A 19924-nucleotide genomic window follows, 5' to 3' on the forward strand; every position below is an offset into this window, starting at 1 on the left:
AATCTGAAAGGAGACTCAATGGCTCAAGCTTTTGTTTGGATAACTTATGGAATTAGCATTACAATTTTACATTTAATCTCACAATTCTGTCAAAAAAAAAATGACCTTGCGGTTTTTTTGCGTAAAATGTTCATTTTCATTTTTTTAATTATGGGATGTTCCTTAATTTTATAGTAGCCTATTAACATTATGCACCTTCTTAATTGAATTAGAGCTCAAGGGTCACGTTAATTTTGTGAAATTGCAAAAATAACGCCCACATTTTTTTTTTAACTTGAGAAGTTGACTACTTATTATATAGTGAGGAAGCAAACTGAAAATGTATAATAATAATAATAATAATAATAATAATAATAATAATAATACAATTATCAAAGTTAGAAAACATTTTATTTACAATATTTTCAGTGCAAATTATTATTAAAAAACAAAATAGCACAACTATATATATATATATATCAAAAATACATGAACACTGCCGTGATGTTCACCGATTTCATTTAGAAGGTGAAACTGAGGGTTCATAACCTCGTAATAAAATTCACAACCGCGCATTTCCTTCTAAAGGAGGAAACTACACGCACACAGAAGCTTTTTTTTTTTTTTTCTTCAGAATAACACGACAGTAAGGAGACGCGAGGAGGAGGCCGTGGCCTCTACAATTAAGTATTCTTTGCTTTGGTTTTTATTTTGAAAATGACAATTTATTGAAATTCACAACTTAATTTGAACATTTCCTCCTGTTCCAGGCCTCGTAAAGAACGTGTAATGGCTTAAAGGGCAGTTAAACCGCTTTTGGTTTTCCTCAGTGAACCGACACTGCTTCTCCAGGTGTCCTAACATGTTGCCAGAAATAATAAAAACTCGCTGTGTTCATTGTTCGTAAAGAGGCTTCATATTAGCCCCTGTGAGGCCGCTGTGTCCGTGACTGTGGCCTCTGCATCCGCGCCACCGCCACCGCCGCCGCCGCCGCCTCCGGGCGCACTCCCGCTCATGATCACGCTGGTTTTGTTGTGCTCCAAAATGTCCAAATGTCCGTCTGCGCCACTTTCCTCCTCCGCCTCGTCTGACTCACACTCACTGCGGCCCTCGCTCTCACACTCCGACTCACACACCGGCTCCTGGGACTCCCTGCTGCCCGGCTCAGACAGACCCTTCTCCGGCTTCTCGTCCTTTTCCTTGTCCTTCTGGGCCTGGGCCTCCTTGGAGTGTCTCCACTTCATGCGCCTGTTTTGGAACCACACTTTGACCTGGAATATGAAATAAAATGATCTCATCATACGCATGCAGTGGCATACATTTAGTTGCAGTCATGTGCAGCCTCAGATATTCTTCACATTTCAACTTACATTTGTTAAGATTATATATATATATATATATATATATATATATATATATATATATATATATATATATATATATATATATATATATATATATATATATATTTATTTTTTTTATTTTTTTTAACTGAACTATCTGCTCCTAAAAAATGTACACATTCATTTCTAATCAATGCAACTAATTGTCTGAATGATGGAATATTATTTGCATTCAGCAAAGCTTACATACACTAAACTTTTGTTTTAATTCCATGTCACAATCCTCAAGCAGAAGTTCTGCAGAAATGAATAATAGTAAAATACATTTTAACCTATATATATTTAAATTGTTTCAACATGTAAATAACATCGTGGCATGAGAAGGTCTGTTTCTGTTGTCGGGCTGGGGGAGATTAATTGGCTCTGACATGTGCAGGTTAACATGGAGTATGATGAAATGTAAACAAAAACAAGTGGAGAGATGCAGATGAAGATATGGTGGGATCAGCAGCACAATGGGACACAAGGAGGCCTGGATCACAGCCTCTCCTGGCTTTTGTTCATTGTTTATTTCACAATTCAAGTTTTGGCACGAAGAACAAACATACACATGTATAAATAATGTAAGAACTTTTGTGTTTATTCATTATTTCAAGATGTATTTTAAAAGATGAATTTAGCTAATTAGGACTGATTGTATAATATTGAGTGGAACATAAATTTGATTGCTTATCATGCTCCTTTACATAATTTAAAGCTGGTTTGCGATTAATTGGCGTAAAAAATATAATAAAGTGATATATGAAATAATCTATATTTAAAGAGGAAAGGGGTCCATAATTCTACCAATGTCCTTGTAATTGATTATTCTTCATTTTGAGGTGGTGTGTTGGCAGCTCAGTCTGGGTCATTACTCAAAGGAAAAATAAAAACTTTAGCAGTGCATCATTACGCCAAACTGTGGCGTAATGTGCAAGTGAAAATATGCATAAACAAATATATTTAGAGTAATTTATTATGGATTTATGAACTAAAAAAAATCATCAGTTTTAGTTTGATAAAAAATCCCAAGATAAATGAATCTCACCAGTTATATTTGTGTTTGTTTTATGGCGCTCAAACGAGGAAAGTCTAAATCTCCCTGTAAAGGACGTGCGTCTTACCTGAGCGTCTGTCAGCCCCAGCATGGCCGCCAGCTGCTTTCTGTCAGGCTTGGTGACATACTTCTGGATTTCAAATCTCTTCTCCAGCCCTTTCCTCTGCAGGTTCGAAAACACTGCCCTCGACCATGACCTCTTCCTCTTGTACGTCTGAGGCATTGTGTCTTTGGTGAGGACTGCGTACGGACCTACAACACAGGAGGAGGATGTGAGGTTAACGCACGGACAGTCCGGCCATGACACGATCGGTCACTGCAGGTGTTTTTTTTTTCGAAGCTCAACACAAAAGAAGCAGGGGAGATTTCTCCGTCTGCTACGGTCCTGCATGGAAGGGTGTCTACCTGGGAAGGTGTCCTGAAACTGATGCTGGCCTGATTGTCTGCTGCTGCTGCCTAGTGAACTCATCATGGAGGACGCGTCGCTCATCCCGTGGTCTATGGAGGAGAAGTACTGGCTGGCCGGAGGCTGAACGGGGACGTGGAGGCCTGACTGACGGTTCGAGCTAACGATGGATGTGAGATCTGTCACAGAGCGAGAGGCTTCAGTCAGCACACAGTCATCGCAGTGACACAACACGACCACTGACTCTTTGTATGTGAGGGCTGCGCGAGGATAACCTCAAGTTTACTGAGAGGGAGCCTTGTTTTGACCTGGCTTTGAATAAACTTCCAGCTGCTCAGCTGCTGTTTGCAGCTGAATCTGACCTCTGGCCTCTTGTTAGGGGGCAAAAGAGGAGAGGATTTCCCGCACAGGGCTCCTTAATGGGAGGCTATTTGCGCTCTGACTGCTCTGTGAACAAGTCTGGCACTGTTAGAAAGTGGAACAGGTAACCGAGTGCACTTCTACTGCGTCTGCTTTCAGTTGCTGAACTTTGTACATGTCTTCTTTTGACACTTGACAACTCCTATGTATTAGATTCCCTCATCCTATGAACATTTAATGTGATAAAAACTCTCTGCTCACCTCTTAGTGATGACTTTTCTCTGCACTTTGGATCAAAGTCTGTTGACAATATCCGATCAATTCCAAATTTGAGGTCTTTGCTTGAGGGCGGCGGGACTTGTTGGGAATTAAATGCGGTTCTGGACACTGAGGTCAGTTGTAGTCCATGCCTGTGGTACGCAGACGCCGGGCTCAGCCGGGCACCGTACAACGACGGCTCCGGCGCGACGGGCGCAGGGCGCAGCGGAGAGCCGCCGGAGTGACCCTGCTGAGCGCGGTGGTGGTGGTGGTGGTGTCCCATGTGCACCATGAGGGCCGACGATCCCGGGATGTTCTCGGCATCCCCGGCCTGCAAAATGTCTGCGATGCAAAACGACGGCTTCTTCATTGTATCCACAGCGAAGCCCCCCGCGCAGTACGCGGACCAGAGGCTGAAGTTCGACGCGTAAAACGGGTTGAGCCCGGCGGTGTACATCCCGGAGTCTCGAACGCGGCGAATTATCTCTCAAAAAGAGGCTATAACGCGACAGACATGTAAAAAAGCACGCGTCGCGTTTTAGGAGGACAGATGACCGTCCTCTTTGCGCTGGTGCCAAAATCGCTCTCCCAACTCTGAAATCCAAACCCTGCAGATCCACTCTGAAGTTCCTCCACTCGCACCGATTGGCCCAGCGCTCAGCCAATTGCTGCATTGGCATTTGCTCACGCCACGCCCTAGAATGCAACGAGGATGATGTGCAATACACAAGTTCTTTCTCTCTCCCTCGCTCTCTCTCTCTCCAATACACACACACACACGATCAGGGACATTTCGGAGCAATTTTAATCCTGAGATGATGGATTGATCACTTAAAGAGAGCCTCCTCCTGTTCACCCACATCACTGCGCACATAAACAGGCAGGAACTCCTGTTTATTTGATGTAGTAAACTTGGACAACACATTATTGTTTGAAGCAATTTGCTCTGCAAGTCTGAAAGTTAAAATGTGCTGCTCAAGATAATAAAATGAAGTCGAATTCAAACCCGAAGCTGTAGTGTAAAAATGTGAATCATCCATACTGTGCGGTGATATAGCTCCAAGTCCAGGAGGGACTCTATTAGCTCCAGCTCATCCTGTTTTTGATGGGCTGTGATTCGTGTTAAATGAGCGGATACGCCTGCTAGATTTGGCCCCAAAATAGAACCGCTTTTAGTATTTTAGGATACAGCAGAAATCCTTATTTCTTCCGGAGCAGAAAGGGGGAAACTTTATAATGACTGTTAGAACTTCCCTTTTTCAATATTTGTGCAACTTTATCTCAACCTGCAAGTTGCACGGTGACGCAAATCCGTCCCCATGCTCATAATAAACAGAGGAAATCTATTCCCCTCTTAAACGAAAACACAATTAACTTCAGAGGCGATACTTCATCCGCAAGGCCCCTCAAGATTCACACGTTGGGCTGCGGCCAATAAAATGTTATAATCAAGGACGCAAATAGCCCTTATTATGATCGTTTTCCTGCACGATAGACGCGGCTCAGCTGACCTCAAACGACTCGTTTTCTGAGTCTGTAATCGCCATTGCACCTTTGATTCTAATATGTTTAAGCTCGAAGAGGTGAACTATATTCGGGTGGCGAATTTGCACGAACCCCTTGACTTTCTCCTCAGCGCAGAGGCTGTTTGCCCCCCCTCCATTCCACCCCCACCCGCGCGCCTCCACGGACCCTCCGATCGCATGTTTCTCTTTGCATGTGTTGAAACAATGGCTTCAGAAGCCCGCATTCATTTAAAAGTCTTGATTCATGCGGGCGGAAAGGCCGATGACCCCGACTGCCTGCTATCATGATGTTTTCGAGTGACACTTTTCCGGGTTAAAATTAGAAATGACATTTAACGTTTGCCCTCCATCACGCAGTCAAAACAATCCAGGGAAGAGGATGTGGCAGACGCAGCACGCCTCGAGTTATTTCAGGTGCTCGTGCGCTTCTTCAGTGGGAAGCGCGCAAGAAAACAGGCCTCCGATCTGCGTCTTTACGCACCGCGTGAATATAGAGACAGTGGAAACAGGAGAAACTACACCGAGCCAAGTGGGGTTATATTAACGATGGGATGTATGATTAAAAAGGATGAGGAGCACCAAATTAAAAAACTAAAAAAAAACTGTAAAAAAAAAAAAAAAAAAAAAGTACGATTAACAGCGGAACTTTTTATGTGAGCAACAAAATGTATACAATGCAGTATACAGCGTGCAGCATGAGTGTAGAGTTAATTATGTTTATTTTATTGTTTAATGATGGCATCTCCCCAGTTCTTAGATTTTTAAATACGTTTATGTGCAAAATATATTGCTTGACTATAAATGAACAATTTTCACCCCTCCTGAAAAATAATAAAACAGAAGGTGGAAGGATTATATCTCTCACACTCCAGCAACTCACACTTTTTTATATACACCCACGAAATCCAAGAAATACTTCGAAAAGTATGTACTGTGCAGACCCACCACAAATAATGTGAATGGAAAATATGCAAAAATGTATTAATATGTATTTTTAAGAATATAGAACACTATAACACTGTTTTTGCATTTTTAAATTACTGCTGCACATTAGGCTTGATTCAGGCTCTTCTAGAGAGAGAGAAGCAAGCATTAATCTGTCAGCTGTTAACACACATCCTGAATTCAGCCTTCAGACATTACAGGCATACTAAACGTTTAAATGTGAAAATTGAATATTATAAAAATTGCAAATTTAATCCATAAATCACATGTCAAAACTTCAAATGTTGCTCATGCCAGAGCCCTGCTGGATGCAATTATTCACCTTTATTTCACTTTTCCCAGCCAGTTCTGCAGGAGCTGTGTAAATGATTGCAGGTGGAAATAAAGTCAATGCCAGCAATTCCAGTCTCTGGATTTCAATGACTATAGGCACTTGAGTTGAGCTATATACAGTCTGAAAAATAAGATTAATCTTGGTCTATGTTTTATATAACACAACTATTTTGGCCCCTTACAAGCCTTTCACTAAAACCAAAACCCTGTGTTTAAATCCAGCTCGGAAACTTGCATTACATTTATAATATAATCATAAAATTCACTGGTTTTCATGTAGATTTACATTTCTAACATACAAATCTTTAACAGATCAGTATGAAAAAAAAATTATATATAATTTATTGGGCTTGTGACCTAAAAAAGCTTTCACATTTTTCTCTTTATCTCATAAAATTATTATGTTTGGTAACTTTTCCCTGCAGCTGTGGCTCAGTAGAATGGGTCATCTTCTTTTTCAGGCCGGTGGTTTGAATTCCTCTTCACAAATGTGCCAAAGTTTCCTTGGGTGACGCATCGAAACCCAAATTGCTCCCGATGGACATCGAGCACCTTGTACTGCAGCTGTTATCGTGTGAGTTGCTGATTGTGACTTTCAAGTACTTTCAGACCACCGAGACTATGGAAAATACACTATAAGTGAGGATCAGTTACTACTACAATCTACTATGCTATAAGTTAATAAGTTACCGGGTGGATCACTTAAAGCTGGTGTTGCTTGGCCCCTTCTTGTGTTTTGGCCTTTTCCTTTGAAAAAAAAACATCTTTTAAGTGTACCCTAGTCATGCTTTAAATTTAAAATAAGCTAAATGGAAACAACATATGTGATCATAAATACAATCCGTGCTTATTAAACTATAAAGAAATGGAGTGAAATACATCTCCTAGATCAGTTTTAGGTCCTCACACTCGCTGCAGCCAAGATCATCAGAGTCCAAACAACATGAAAACAAAATGTTGAAGCCTTTATGAGTCACATGTGCATGAAAACAAAGCAATTGTGCAGTGTTTGTCTGCCTGGAGTTTAAACATCTGACCGAGGGGTGGGGGGTTCAGGGGGCTATTGTTGTCGCCTGATTGCCGGCTGTGTGTTTTTCAGGAAGTCTTATCAGGTGGAGGAAAACTGAATGAGCACCTCGGATTGCATGTAGCCTCTGCTGGATCACATGCTGCTGGACAGAATTAAATGATTTCCATTATTACACCCAGAATTATTGCTCCCCTCTCATAGGGCTCCAGCCCCGGCCAATATTACTATTTCTGGCAATGTTTGCCTCAGGAAGGAACTTTCGCAGATTTAATGGGACCTGGGCCATTGTACACAGCCTTCTGTATGGCACGCTGCCATCATTTCCACAGAGAGGAGAGGGAGAGAAAAGGAGTGAGGGATACCTCTGAGGACATTTCAGAACACCGTCTCTGTGACCCTGAACACGTCCAGCATGCTTCAGACGCTGAACTCTGTCCAAGGTCCACATCAACTCACATTAGTGTTAAATTGGCGTGTTGGAGGTCAAAGGTCAGCGTTGGGAAAAAAAATTCAGTTTCCTCCCTGTGATCATGGATTTTATATGAGACATAGTGTATGACCCCCGTTAAATAGGTATTGATTAAACTAAGCGACAAGAAAAAGAGCACATGTATTAATTAGATGATTCAATGTTGTGACGAAAACGTAAAAAAGAATATAGAGCTGCTTTAAAGGGGGAATAAACAAGCTTGCAACAGTAAAATATTCCGGTTCAAAAATCATTCAAACTACAATAAATGAATATGATGTTGCTGTTGGACAAACTGTTTATCTTAAACTATCTTATGTGGAGAAGATGTTTGGAAACATTTCATGTGCATAACAAATCTGCTGATTATCTCTACACATTTTCTCACAAATGATCTACCAAACACAGGCTTTCTTTCTCTTTCTAGGTTATTAATGTCCGTTAACATCAATTCATACAAAGCAGGACATGTGCAAAAATATTCAGCTCCCCCATCCATGAAACAGCAGGACAAAACAGTGTGTGTGTGTGTGTGTGTGTGTGTGTGTGTGTGTGTGTGTGTGTGTGTGTGTGTGTGTGTGTGTGTGTGTGTGTGTGTGTGTGTGTGTGTGAGTGTGTGGTAGCAGTAGCAGTAGCAGCATCTAATTATAGTATAATATAACAACAGGTACAATCATATATTAAATATGCAGTGTTCTTCCAAAGCAGGTCATGAATGTGTATTAAAGTAATTTGCGGAGCAGAGTGCAGGAGCAGCTCCCCCCAGTGACTGAACACACACACGTTTGCAGAACTTCCAACCGCTGTTTGACACAGCAAAACGCCAATAAATTGAAATGAGTGAAACTTTTTGAGGATTTTCATATTTTATCCTGGATTTCTATACATTCTGGCTGTGAGGAAAAACTTTTACTTAGCTCCTTAACTGTATCTGGTGAAGAGTAAATCAATTTAGTACGATAACGTTTGGGATATTCTCACTTCAAGTCAAATGTAATTTATATTGAACTCCTGCTGTGTTGCGGATACAGATTAAACCCAGAAACCATGACCAGAGATTACATCAGTATGAGTTTGGATTAAACAAATGAAGAACTTATAACCCGCTGCAACATTAAAATTGTGTTTAGTTAAATTACACAATAAAAAACAATGTCACTTTTAAGATTTTGTTGTTGTTTATTTATCTCAATTGTTTATTCACAGTTTGAAAAGCAGAGGTTTAGCTGTTTAAAGACAAAGTCAAAAAAACTTATACAGACTTTGAAATTAATAATTTTAAAGACATTTATTCACAATTTTAGGTTTTTAATTCACACTGGCTGTTTAAAATTTTTTTTACTTATACTGTCACTTTCACTAGTTCTATATAAGGATGCCTGTCTGGTGTCACAATTTGTTTCCATTTTTCACAATTGCATGTGAAAATTAAGCACTCAGAAAGATGAGCTTAGCTGATTTATAACAGATTTTATTTGATTATAATGGATGATTTCCCCCGGAGGGAAGAAACATGTTATAAAATATAATAGGATAACGGCTGTATCCACAGCCAATGAAAGCTTCTCGTGAGGCTTTTAAATTATGAAGTGGTGGGTGTATTATAGATAATAACTTCTTTTATTACAATATAGGTCACCAATGATTTCCGTAAATGTAAACCTGTGGTTTAAATAAAAATCACAAAAAACGTAGTTTCTCAGTGTATAACAATTATTTATTCATGTATGTGACGCAAAGAAGGAAGGAAAGTTTCAAAATGTGTTCACCTGGAAGGACTCAAATTGACGTTTATTGACATTTTCAAGAAAATACTTTGATTTTTATAAAGCAAAACAGTAGTTTTCTTTATCACTGTTCAAGTGTTTCTTCTAAATGCTTCTCAGAACCGGCCCAGTGAGGCAGACCAAAACGACACCATGACGATAGAAGCGAGCCAGAATAAATCCCACTAACGGTTCCTTTTGTGGTAGAAGTGTTCTCACAGTCAGACCTGAAAACATTTAAGTGGTCATTAGCAGGACAGTGGAGTGGCAGACTAATCCCACTCGCCGCGGCCTGCCCCCGGCTGTAAACAACCTGAGGGGGCTGCGTTAATGGGAGCGTTTCAACGTGACGGCGACTCGCTGCCTTGGTGTTTACACTGGGACAGATTAAAGTCTCGTCCTGCGTGGAGGTTCGGGGCCTTCGCTGCCGTTCCGGCGTGCAAATGTACACACGGGTAAATCACATGGACTGGAAGCAGCACCACGCTCGCCCCCTGCTACACGCCGCAGGAGGTCAAAGAGGTCAGACTAACAAACCGTTCGGACTACTGCGGAGAGAGCAGGAAGCACCGCGGACGTACATCAAAACACCTTAAAGATCAATTTCTTAATACGTAGAAAGAGTCTGCAACAACTGTTTTGTGTTTTTTAGATCATCGTTTACCTTAGTCAGAAAATTACAAATACTCAAAATAATGTAATGAAATAATATTTAGGGGAATTTGTATTCTTCTTTTTAATTTCACTTCAAAACAATGTCCACTGAACTACCAGAAATCGTGAATTAATATTAAAATAGTCCGATCCTTTTGTAGCCAATAAATGTGTTCATTTAAGAGAGTAAATTAATATTCTTTTCTGCATGTCTTACTTGTGCAATTTCCATATATGTCATCATTGAGCTGCACAATGTGCTTTGAATGTTTATATCTGAAGACTTACTCAAATGTGATTCCAGCAATGTCACATTATTTCATATGAAAGGAAAACATTTAAGTAGTAAATCAATTTAGAAAAAGTCATTTTACCAAATGCTGAATAGTTTTATTTAGATTCAATGACAGCTGTCAAAAAGTGAGTAATCAGCGAGATTAGCAATGTTTTCAGAGATAACTTCAACTTTCAATATCTTCTGTATTACTGTGTTTTTAACTGTAGTGTGTGTGTGTGTGTGTGTGTGTGTGTGTGTGTGTGTGTGTGTGTGTGTGTGTGTGTGTGTGTGTGTGTGTGTGTGTGTGTGTGTGTGTGTGTGTGTGTGTGTGTGTGTGTACAGATGACCTTCTTGTGCGACCCTCCAGATGCAGGCGGTTTGATGCAGAGCAGAGCGTCCCAGCATGCAGCTTTAACGGGACTCCACATGTGGACCAGAGCCGCCTGCCACCGAAACACACGATCCATCAGGCAGAGAAACCCCCAAACAGCAGCAGAGGACTGGCTCTGCATTTAATTAAACACAACAAAGATTCCAGAAAAGCGTCGATTTAGTAAACAGGATAACTTTGTGTACAAAAGCAAATAAAGACACAATCAGTTACATGATATAATTATATATAAAACACAGAAGTGTAACCAGTCAGGCAATAAGACCAAAAATCACAGTTAATCTCAGGAAATGTATAGAATTTTGCTGGTTTTCCTGTCTCATCCAAATGAATTAAATTTTGTCATTGGATATCTCCTGATTACTATCTCCATACAAACAAAGTGTCTCGTTTATTTTATCTGCATTACGTTTACTCTTTGAACTTTCACTAAAGCGATATTTTTTACAGGCATTTAATATGTAATTCCATTTCATTTAATTTCACCCCCTTGAAAACATCCCCACTCATCTATCTTTAATAAGTAAATAAAAACTGCATAAACATGGTAGCAGTTCCATTTTTGCTGTGGGTCTCACAGTCTGTCTCAGAGGTTTGGGACACAAACAAATCGCAGTGGGACACTTTTGTGCAGAATACAGCTACTGGAAGTTTTTTTTTTTTATTCCAATCTTTCCCTGGAGAGTCTTCAACTTTTTTTAATCATTTTTATTTTTAAAATGCTTGCTGATCTGCTAAAGCAATGCCTCTTTTACAAAGCAAGTTATTTTGGTTTGTAAGTGAGTAATGATTTAAAAAAAAAAAAAAGCCCCCACATAACATACTGAATATAACTGATCCATTTATAACCGATCCATTTTGTTCCCAACATTTTGTTCTGTTTTATCATATTTCATGCTGAAGTTGTATAACCTGGTCTATTTCGGCTGCAGCGGAGGCAGTTTGAATGAAGTCACAATGGAGTTCTTTTGTTTTATGATCTAAGTGTTATTGTTCTGCGGACAACATAATGTAATGTCATTTCTCTCAGTACATTCACAAGGTCCCAGACCATAACCAGAAGCAGCCACACTGCAAGGAGAGGGCAGATCTATTCTTAGAAGAACGCTGCCATCCAGTGGCTGAGTCTGCAGTGAGCGCGTGTGTGTGTGTGTGTGTGTGTGTGTGTGTTAAATATCATACTCAAGTGAGAGCCTGCAGACATTATGATTGAAAAAGTATTATTGCGTAAGATTGTGTGAAACTCACCTTGCCATTGCCAATTAATAATGTCTTTATACTTCATGTGTTTTTAAACCTCTCTTTTTCTATGACTGAATGGATGGATCATCACTTCACGTTAAGCACTCCATTTTCCATCCTTCTCTTTCGCTCTCTCTCTCCCTCTGGTCGGGATGTTTGGTTTGTCTTAATAGGCTCTGTGTGAAACATTAACCAGGTTGAATCCCTCACCCCGAGTCTCCTTTTCCTCTCGCGCATCATCGTCATTCATCTTCTCCCTGTAAAGCCATCAATTCATGTTGTATTCATTCCTTCTTACAAAGGAAAGAAGTGGTTTATAGGCAAATTTGATGATTTTTTAGAAGCATTTTGTTTTCCAAGTTTGCAAATTTTTTTTTTCTTTTTTACATCTTGCAACATCCAAATCTTTCAAAAAACAACAAAGCTCCACTACATTACTTTAATGGACAGGTGCTAATTTTTTTTATCCACATTTGTCAATTATTCTCCATGTTCTCCACAATGCAACAGTAATCATGCTTGAGTATAAATGATCCGGACTCTTTTTTTAATCTTTCCACCTCCGGTAATTCACATGTCCGGAGGACGTCATGTGTGCAGATCTCCTGGATTTAACCTTTGACCTCACAGTGGTCCTTTGGGGTTAAACAGGCTGGACTCAGGAAGTGAAAGCAGGTGTCTGCTGCTGGTGACATCGGATCCCTTTATTGACGTGTTTCTCCACACTTAATTACCAGACCTTCGTTACGATTTCCAGCCTTTAGAAGAAATCCTTTCCAAATAAGATCCAGTGTTTTTGGTATATTTGCAGAAAAACAGCAAAAAATTGTTGGACCGTGAAAGCATATGACCATCAGGAAAAATTCAATTCTACATTTAATCTAAAACATTTCAAACGTTTTTGAATGGATTTGTGATAATAAAAGAGTCTCTTTGAAATATTAAATATTAAGATGAAATATTGTCATACTTTGAAAAAAACGATATTACTATTTTTTTCATCTACAACTCAAATAAGCTATAGATATTTCAGTTTATATGTAACAAACAAAACATGTTTGGAATTGTCCTTGTTTAAGTTAAAAGCAGTTATTTTTCACAGTGTTCACCGTTGTGCATTTAAAAACTATGATTTTAAAACAGTGTCAACGCAATATGAATCTTCGACATCACTTGACCCATATTATTTAGAATAAAATAGCTAACGTGGTTTTCGGGTATTGTAAGGAAACTAATGAAAAAACACACGTTCACAGCGAAAACATGAAAACTCTACAGAAACAGGCCTCCAATCGACAAGAAACTGGAGATATTTCAAGCTATATGGTTCCTATCATACCTTTCTGCCCTCGCCAACAACTTATGAATTCACACTGATGCACTCTTGAGACGTCTAATATACCTGCACCAGTCTAATTCTGCATATATATTTAGGGAGTTTTTTTTAATAATACTAGTTTTTTGTTTGTAAGGCCACATCACACAGTGGATGTAATGGTTAGCACTCCCAGTTAATCCTGTTTGTCTCTGGTTTTTTTTTAGCTCATTCTGTGTCGTTTGTATGTTTCTCTTCTGTGTGGATGTTTCCTCTGGATGTTCTTTTTCGCTATATGTGACTATATGTGCCTCTAACAAAGCAGCGAGGTCGACTCACTGCCTCGTTAGACGAAATGAACAAGTTTAACATAATGTTTCCATTTGCCCTTATTGGTGTTCGATGACTTCATCATTCCACATCTACAGAGTGCTTTTCTGCACACACCTGAGCAAAAACACCGGAACAATATTGAGACAAGTCTTATTTAATGATTATTCCCTTTTATCTCCCTGCATAAGAGCCAACACCTTGAATAACCAAATATTCACATTTGTTTACACAAGAGAAAAAAAAAAAAAATGAATTCAAAGAGTAAACGTAGAAAGTGTTTCTTTCAAAAACCTGTCTCTGAATTCAGAATAATATGCGATTGAGGAAGTGGCTACAACAGCATGATAACAAGAGAAGTGTTGCACTCATGCCTCCGTGGTGCTGCCACGGGGAAGTGAACTCGTCTGCACAAGACCCTGGCACGATAAATCAAACCCCAAAGTTGGCAATGTTAAAAAAAAAAAAAAAAAACAGAATAAACACATGACATAAAAACCCCACTGAGAGAAATATTGCAAGCGTGATTGAAAATAATGTGATGATAGATTAAAAATGTTCACTTTTGTGCTGCTGTGATTTGGCTCTAAAACGACAATAGAAATCCGTCAGTTCAAGTTTGTATTTTTAAAAAAGAAGAATGTTGAGGAAGGCTGAGGGCCGTCGTTCTCAAAAAAAATTAAAATAAAAATAACCAACAGTTCATGTGTAGTTCAACATGTCTTTTAAACAAGCCTTTAAAAAGACTGATGACGCCCTCATGGCTGTGAAAACCAGGCAGGAATCAGCGGGTTGAATTAGTTTCGGATGAAAAGATAAAAGACAACATCTGACCACCAGCTCCTGTGAAGGTGATGAAGTATCACATGACGTCAGTTAAAAAACAAAACAAAAAAACCAAAACAAACCAAAATAAAGTGCGAAAAACAACAGATTGTGATTTTATGGCAGTGATTCGTCAGACTGGCAGCTTCTGTTGCTTTGGGATTTGAGCCACTTGTGTTCAGTTTCTCAGGTTTAACATGTTTACCACCTTTTAACAAAATGATAAATAGTACATGTGTGTTTGGTAGAGTTCTTTGTTGTAACGATGTGTCTTGGCAATGCATCTTCATTATTTAAACAGCGCTATGGTTGTACGTAACATAAACTCGGGGGATGAGTTTGAGCGTTCCACCGATGAACAGTTTGATAAACCTCAGAGAAGATTCCGCTATTTATATTTCTTGGACACAGCTCAGCTGCTCATCCCACTAATGCATGTTATTTATAAATGTGCCACCATCTAGAAGAGAAATAAAGTATTTCCGATGGTATAGGAGTTATTTTTACAATAAAGAAATAATCGACCAAACCCTGTGTGTGTAGTTTTTGGAGTATTGATAAGATTTCACTCTGAGTGAGGTGCAAACGGAGAATAGAAAGTTGTTTTTAAAGACAGCATTCATTAAAGGTGCAGTGTCTCTGACAGACCGTCTCCTCCTGAGCGAGGTTGGCCGGCCTTAGCTGTCGCCATCCGCCTGCACGCTGCCGTTACCCAGCAGTCTCTCCGTTTCCTCCGGGTTGCTGTCGTCTCCAACCACGGCTGCGCAGCACGGCATCCTGGCCAGCAGAGGGCGGTGCAGCCCGTTGTACAGCGCGGTGCCCACCAGCAGGATGACGAAGCCCAGCACCTGCAGGCCGTGGAATTTCTCCCAGCCCAGCGCCAGGCTCACCGCCCAGATGACCAGCGTGCGCAGGCTGTCCAGCACCATGCGCGTGGTGGCGCTGATCTCCTTCGTGACGCTGATGCCGGCGAAGTTGAAGAAGGCGATGCTGACCGTGTTCCCCAGCAGGGCCAGCAGGATGAGCGGCTTGTGCCCGATCTGACAGAAGGCGTCCAGCGCGTCCTCCAGGACCTGCCGCGGGTTGCTGGCGAAGTCGCCCACGGGGATGAAGTACATGGGGATGAGGAGCAGCGACAGGACGACGAAACCAAAGAAACCTGGAACCCAAAAACAAGAAAATAGTTTTAAAAGTCGTTTGTTTTCTCTTTCTATCTTCGAACCAGTGTAAAAGTGTATCGAGTGTCCAAACTTTAACAATTGTAAAAAAATCTGTCAGCTTGCAAAATCTCCAGCTTGAGTGGCTTGAAGTGTTATAGAAGATGAATAGATTTTATGTTTTTAGGACCTTAAATTTCACATATAAAATACATGTTTTATTGACACGGCCTCGTGAACACTGTTTTTACGAGTACAAAGTGAGTCCGTCCTGCGTGTACCTTCAGTGCCGACCGCTCGCAGCGGATGAACGTCATGTTTGTAGACGAACTTCTCCTCGAGGACCATCTGCACTGAAACGATGATCTGAGCCATGATGATCAGAAGATCTCCTGCGGGGCCGAGAAGAGCAGCAACGTTGCATGGACACATTGCTTGTTGTTGTCGTTCCTCTCTGTGGATTTTGAAGCTCACCCGTGATGATGTCACTGAGTTTGTGCTCGTTGTCCTTGTTCCCGCTGACGAAGTCGGCCAGGCCCACGACCACCAGGCCCAGGATGGTGACCAGGATGCCCAGCCACTGGCTGGGCAGCAGGCGGCGCCTCAGAAAGGCCACCGACAGAAGGCCGGTGAAGATGATGACGGACCCCCGGAGCATCTGGAAGCTGGAGGCGCTCGTCATGTTGAGGGCTAGAAAAGCAGAACGGATATCCTGGAGTTTAATAAATTACTTTATTTTCTAATTTAGGTATTTCCAAATAATTTTTATTTTTCTCTATGATACAGAAACAGGTTAGATCATTGAAAGTCAACATATTGTTCTTAACAAAAACATTCAAGGTATCTTTTCAAAAAAACGAATCATCCATATTATCTAACATTGTCAATAGGAGGTAATAAATTCAAACTACCTGTATAAAAAAGTCAAGCACTTTAAGATGAACACTAAAGGTCTGACATAACAAGATCTTGCATAAAAGGAGCTCAGTGGCTCATGCAAATGGTTTGCACTTGACAGTTTACATAAAAAGAAGTTTTCAAAAGACCATAAATATGCATTAGGCTTGTTTACATGAGATTGATCAAGTGTGCACACTTACTTCTGTGTTCATATGTGCAAACTTTCAGTGTATGAAAATCATACTCCACGTCTATATAAAGATATAAAGCAGGACTGTGTCTGTGTTTAAGAAATAACTTATTGGTTAAGAAAATAAAATGAAGAGGTGGATCATATGGTGTGAAATAGATAGAAGTGTAAAGAAAACTAAATAACAAACTAATACTACTTTTCAAATTAGAGAAACCTCTATGCAATTTGTTTTTTATTGTCACACACCAAAAAAAGGAACATTTCACCATATTTCTCCTTCCATATATTTAAAAAAGGCCAGGATCACTCACCGACATACATGATGGAGGTGGCCGTCATGTCACACATGGCGGGAGGGAAGAAGAGCAGAGGGTTGAAGCTCTGCCCGGGGTTCATTTTGGGCTCTGACCTGCGCCTGTCGTGGTTCAGCAGGATGTAGAAGACGGCGAGGCAGCTCAACTCGCCGAGAAACATCCCCACGGCCTGGAGGGAGCGTCACAAAGGAAAGAGAAGAACTCGATTCATCAGGCCTCCGAAATGACAAAGTTTGAGTTTTTTTTAGTAATTGTACAAATATGTTTTAAGCTCTGGAGGTCTGATTTTCACTCCTACTCTGACAAGAATAAAAATAAAAATAAAAAATGTCAATATAATATGTCAATTAAAAAGCATTGAAAATATGCTAAAACAAGCATAAAGCAGAGAAATACAGATTTTCATCCAATTACTAGTAAATACAAGATTTTTTCAGTACCAGTGTCCAATCACAGACAGTTTTTTGGGAAAAAGGTGCAGAAACACTCACATTGCACTTTCTTTTACAACTGCACAGCGATAAATTTAAAATAAATCAAGCTACTATAGCAGTTAAAACTGACATGAAACACAATAATTGAGATTTTAACATTTTGAATGAGTGCAATATGATTAAACCTTTAAAAAGACCACCTTTGCAGCTGGCTGCTTTATGCTTCTTTTGAACTCGTTGCCCAGTAAAATATATAGAGCGAGATAATGTTCAAAGTGTTTTTATTGTACCTGCACAAATGGGTGAGAGAACGGGTGCTCTGGCTCGCCGTGGCAGCCCTTTGCAGAGAACATGTCGGCCCACCTGACAGACAAAGAGATCATTTTACAAGCTGATTCAGGATTTTGCAAACAGTTAAAAATACATTACAAGGAAAGGGTTTCACAATTTAATCTATGGTACATCAATATAGGAAAACAAAGTTTAAACGTGTTGACCAACCATTTGAGGAACCAAACTTGTTGCTGCTGCTTTTAAAATAAATTTTTGTTTTGTTTTGTTTTATTTAAAGAATAAGGTCAGTATGGGTGTCTGGTGAAAAAAATTCAAGTTTAACTTCAAGAGTTTTTTCAGTCAGGTTTAAAGAGTCTGGCTGGGGTTTGATGACATCCAAAGTCCAGTTTTCACAGTCGAGATTTTGTTTAAAGAATCTGTTTTTACAATTTAAACCTGTTTTGAGGAGTCCCGGTCTCAGGTTTTAAAGAAAAAGTACAAAAGTAACCAAACAAATTGGTGCCTTTGCATTTTAAAAGTGTCGACACCTTCAGAAATCTGAAGACTTCTGCGGCCAGACAGTGTGAGGAAGCATGTGACCCGGCGCTGGTGCAGACAGGAATGATGATGCATCGCTTCATTGAACCGCTAAAAGAACCGGCGAGGAGAGCTGCAGACTGACACAAATCTGGATTAAATGTCTCCAGCATGCGAGCTGCTACTGAGCCGGGTTTCAAGTGACTGCTGTGAAACTCTGCCTGATAGTAACTACTGTTTTTCTCTGACACATGAGCAACACACACCAAGTGATACCCAGCATCACATCCACAGAGGGAGGAAGAAGACAAGTGTGTGTCAGGCAGAAAGCTGACATCACAGATTAATGGAGAAGTAAAAAAAAAAGAAAAGCTGAATTCCTTGTTTCACTGCATGACATGACAAACCTCTTCCTGTTGTGACTGAAAAAAAAAAAAAGGTACAGACAACCAACCCTTGATCTGATAATCTGCAAATCAACTGAGGCGTGATCGAGAAACATACATTTATCTGGAGGGATTTGAAGTTTTCTGTGGGGAGTTTGCATGTTCTTCCTCTGTGTACATTGTTCTGCATATACTCTATATACTTTAATTGAATTAACTACCTTTTCCCGAATTGCTTTTGAGAAAGATACAAAGAAGTACAGACATTGAACAACGTTTAGCTCTGAAGAAGATACCTTCACTGATACCTTCAAGACTCGTGATGTATTCAGGACATACACCATAACATGCTTTTGATCCAATATTGTCATTCTAGTGCATTCGTGTCCTTCTACAATCTGTAGAAAGTATGGTCACATTAATATTTATTTTACATAAATGAGATGTTTGAACTGTAAATCATAAAGATACCTTAAGGGCAGTACTATATCAAGTCTCGTGACATTTATTTGACTAGATGTAGTAATATCCTGTGCTTTGGGGCAATATCATCACAGAATCATGGACAAACAAGAGTTTTAATCACATTTATCTTGCCTTTTCAGATGAGCACGTGCTGATTAACTAAATCAGCTGTAATCACATGACAACTTCAGTCTTTATCGATGCCCTAGATAAAACACTCAACTGTGTCTGTACTTCAGTCTGGACACTGATAACTGAGTGAAGCAGCTTTAATCAACACATAAAACCTTTCAGTTTCACTTTCAGTGCTGCTTTATATTAATCTGTTGTAGATGAGAACAAAAACAGCGCTTACCTGTACATACGGGTATTTCAACACCCTGCATGTCCTCGCGTGCCTCCAGTGAGGCTAATAACTCGTGTACATGCTAACCCATTGTAAGAAATATGTTATAAACAAACCGACTTTATCTATAAGCGTGAATTGATTGATTCAAGAGTTGAATAGAATCCTAGCTCGGCTTTAATTTCGCTGTCAGCGTGGCTTCGCTCTGACTTGTTTCACTTCTTACAAACATAAAGACCATTAATTTTTACTCACTTGGCCGACAACGTGTTAATAGAGCCGGTTGTTAGCATGAGTCCCGCCAGGAACAGCTGGTATTTAGTCCACGCCATCTCGGAATCCCCAAAGATGTCCCGACAGAACCGTTCCGAGCT

The 19924-nt window shown here is 40.0% G+C and overlaps 2 protein-coding genes across 3 annotated transcripts; both read right to left on the bottom strand.

Moving 5' to 3' along the window:
• Positions 1-486: 486 nt before the first annotated feature.
• Positions 487-3978, bottom strand: hlx1 (H2.0-like homeo box 1). Of its 2 annotated transcripts, XM_080514332.1 has the most exons (4): positions 3446-3978; positions 2824-3003; positions 2486-2670; positions 487-1250 (listed from the first exon to the last, which is right to left on the bottom strand). In XM_080514332.1, the coding sequence occupies exons 1-4, from the start codon at positions 3897-3899 to the stop codon at positions 894-896; spliced, it is 1176 nt and encodes a 391-aa protein (XP_080370458.1). In that variant the 5' UTR covers positions 3900-3978; the 3' UTR covers positions 487-893. The 2 variants fall into 2 exon arrangements, with proteins under 2 accessions (XP_080370458.1, XP_080370459.1); XM_080514333.1 differs by lacking the exon at positions 2824-3003.
• A 9926-nt stretch (positions 3979-13904) lies between these two features.
• On the bottom strand, positions 13905-19916 carry slc35f6 (solute carrier family 35 member F6). The gene is made up of 6 exons (XM_080513897.1): positions 19806-19916; positions 17834-17906; positions 17107-17278; positions 16177-16392; positions 15984-16094; positions 13905-15704 (listed from the first exon to the last, which is right to left on the bottom strand). Exons 1-6 carry the CDS (start codon positions 19880-19882, stop codon positions 15223-15225), a joined length of 1131 nt encoding a protein of 376 aa, XP_080370023.1. The 5' UTR covers positions 19883-19916; the 3' UTR covers positions 13905-15222.
• Between the last annotated feature and the right edge of the window lie 8 nt (positions 19917-19924).

The sequence above is a fragment of the Blennius ocellaris genome (assembly GCF_963422515.1).
Source record: "Blennius ocellaris genome assembly, chromosome: 18".
In the NCBI taxonomy this organism is placed as follows: domain Eukaryota; kingdom Metazoa; phylum Chordata; class Actinopteri; order Blenniiformes; family Blenniidae; genus Blennius; species Blennius ocellaris.

Excerpts from the sequence above, each read along its gene's own strand:
- hlx1 (XM_080514332.1), bottom strand. The coding sequence starts at position 3,899 with ATGTACACCGCCGGGCTCAACCCGTTTTACGCGTCGAACTTCAGCCTC. Across the intron at positions 2,671-2,823 it reads GTTTCAGGACACCTTCCCAG|GTCCGTACGCAGTCCTCACC; the intron begins GTAGACACCCTT and ends CCTGTGTTGTAG. Across the intron at positions 1,251-2,485 it reads TGGGGCTGACAGACGCTCAG|GTCAAAGTGTGGTTCCAAAA; the intron begins GTAAGACGCACG and ends TTCATATTCCAG.
- slc35f6 (XM_080513897.1), bottom strand. The coding sequence starts at position 19,882 with ATGGCGTGGACTAAATACCAGCTGTTCCTGGCGGGACTCATGCTAACA. Across the intron at positions 17,279-17,833 it reads TCTCTCACCCATTTGTGCAG|GCCGTGGGGATGTTTCTCGG; the intron begins GTACAATAAAAA and ends CGCTCCCTCCAG. Across the intron at positions 16,393-17,106 it reads CACCTCCATCATGTATGTCG|CCCTCAACATGACGAGCGCC; the intron begins GTGAGTGATCCT and ends CTGCTTTTCTAG.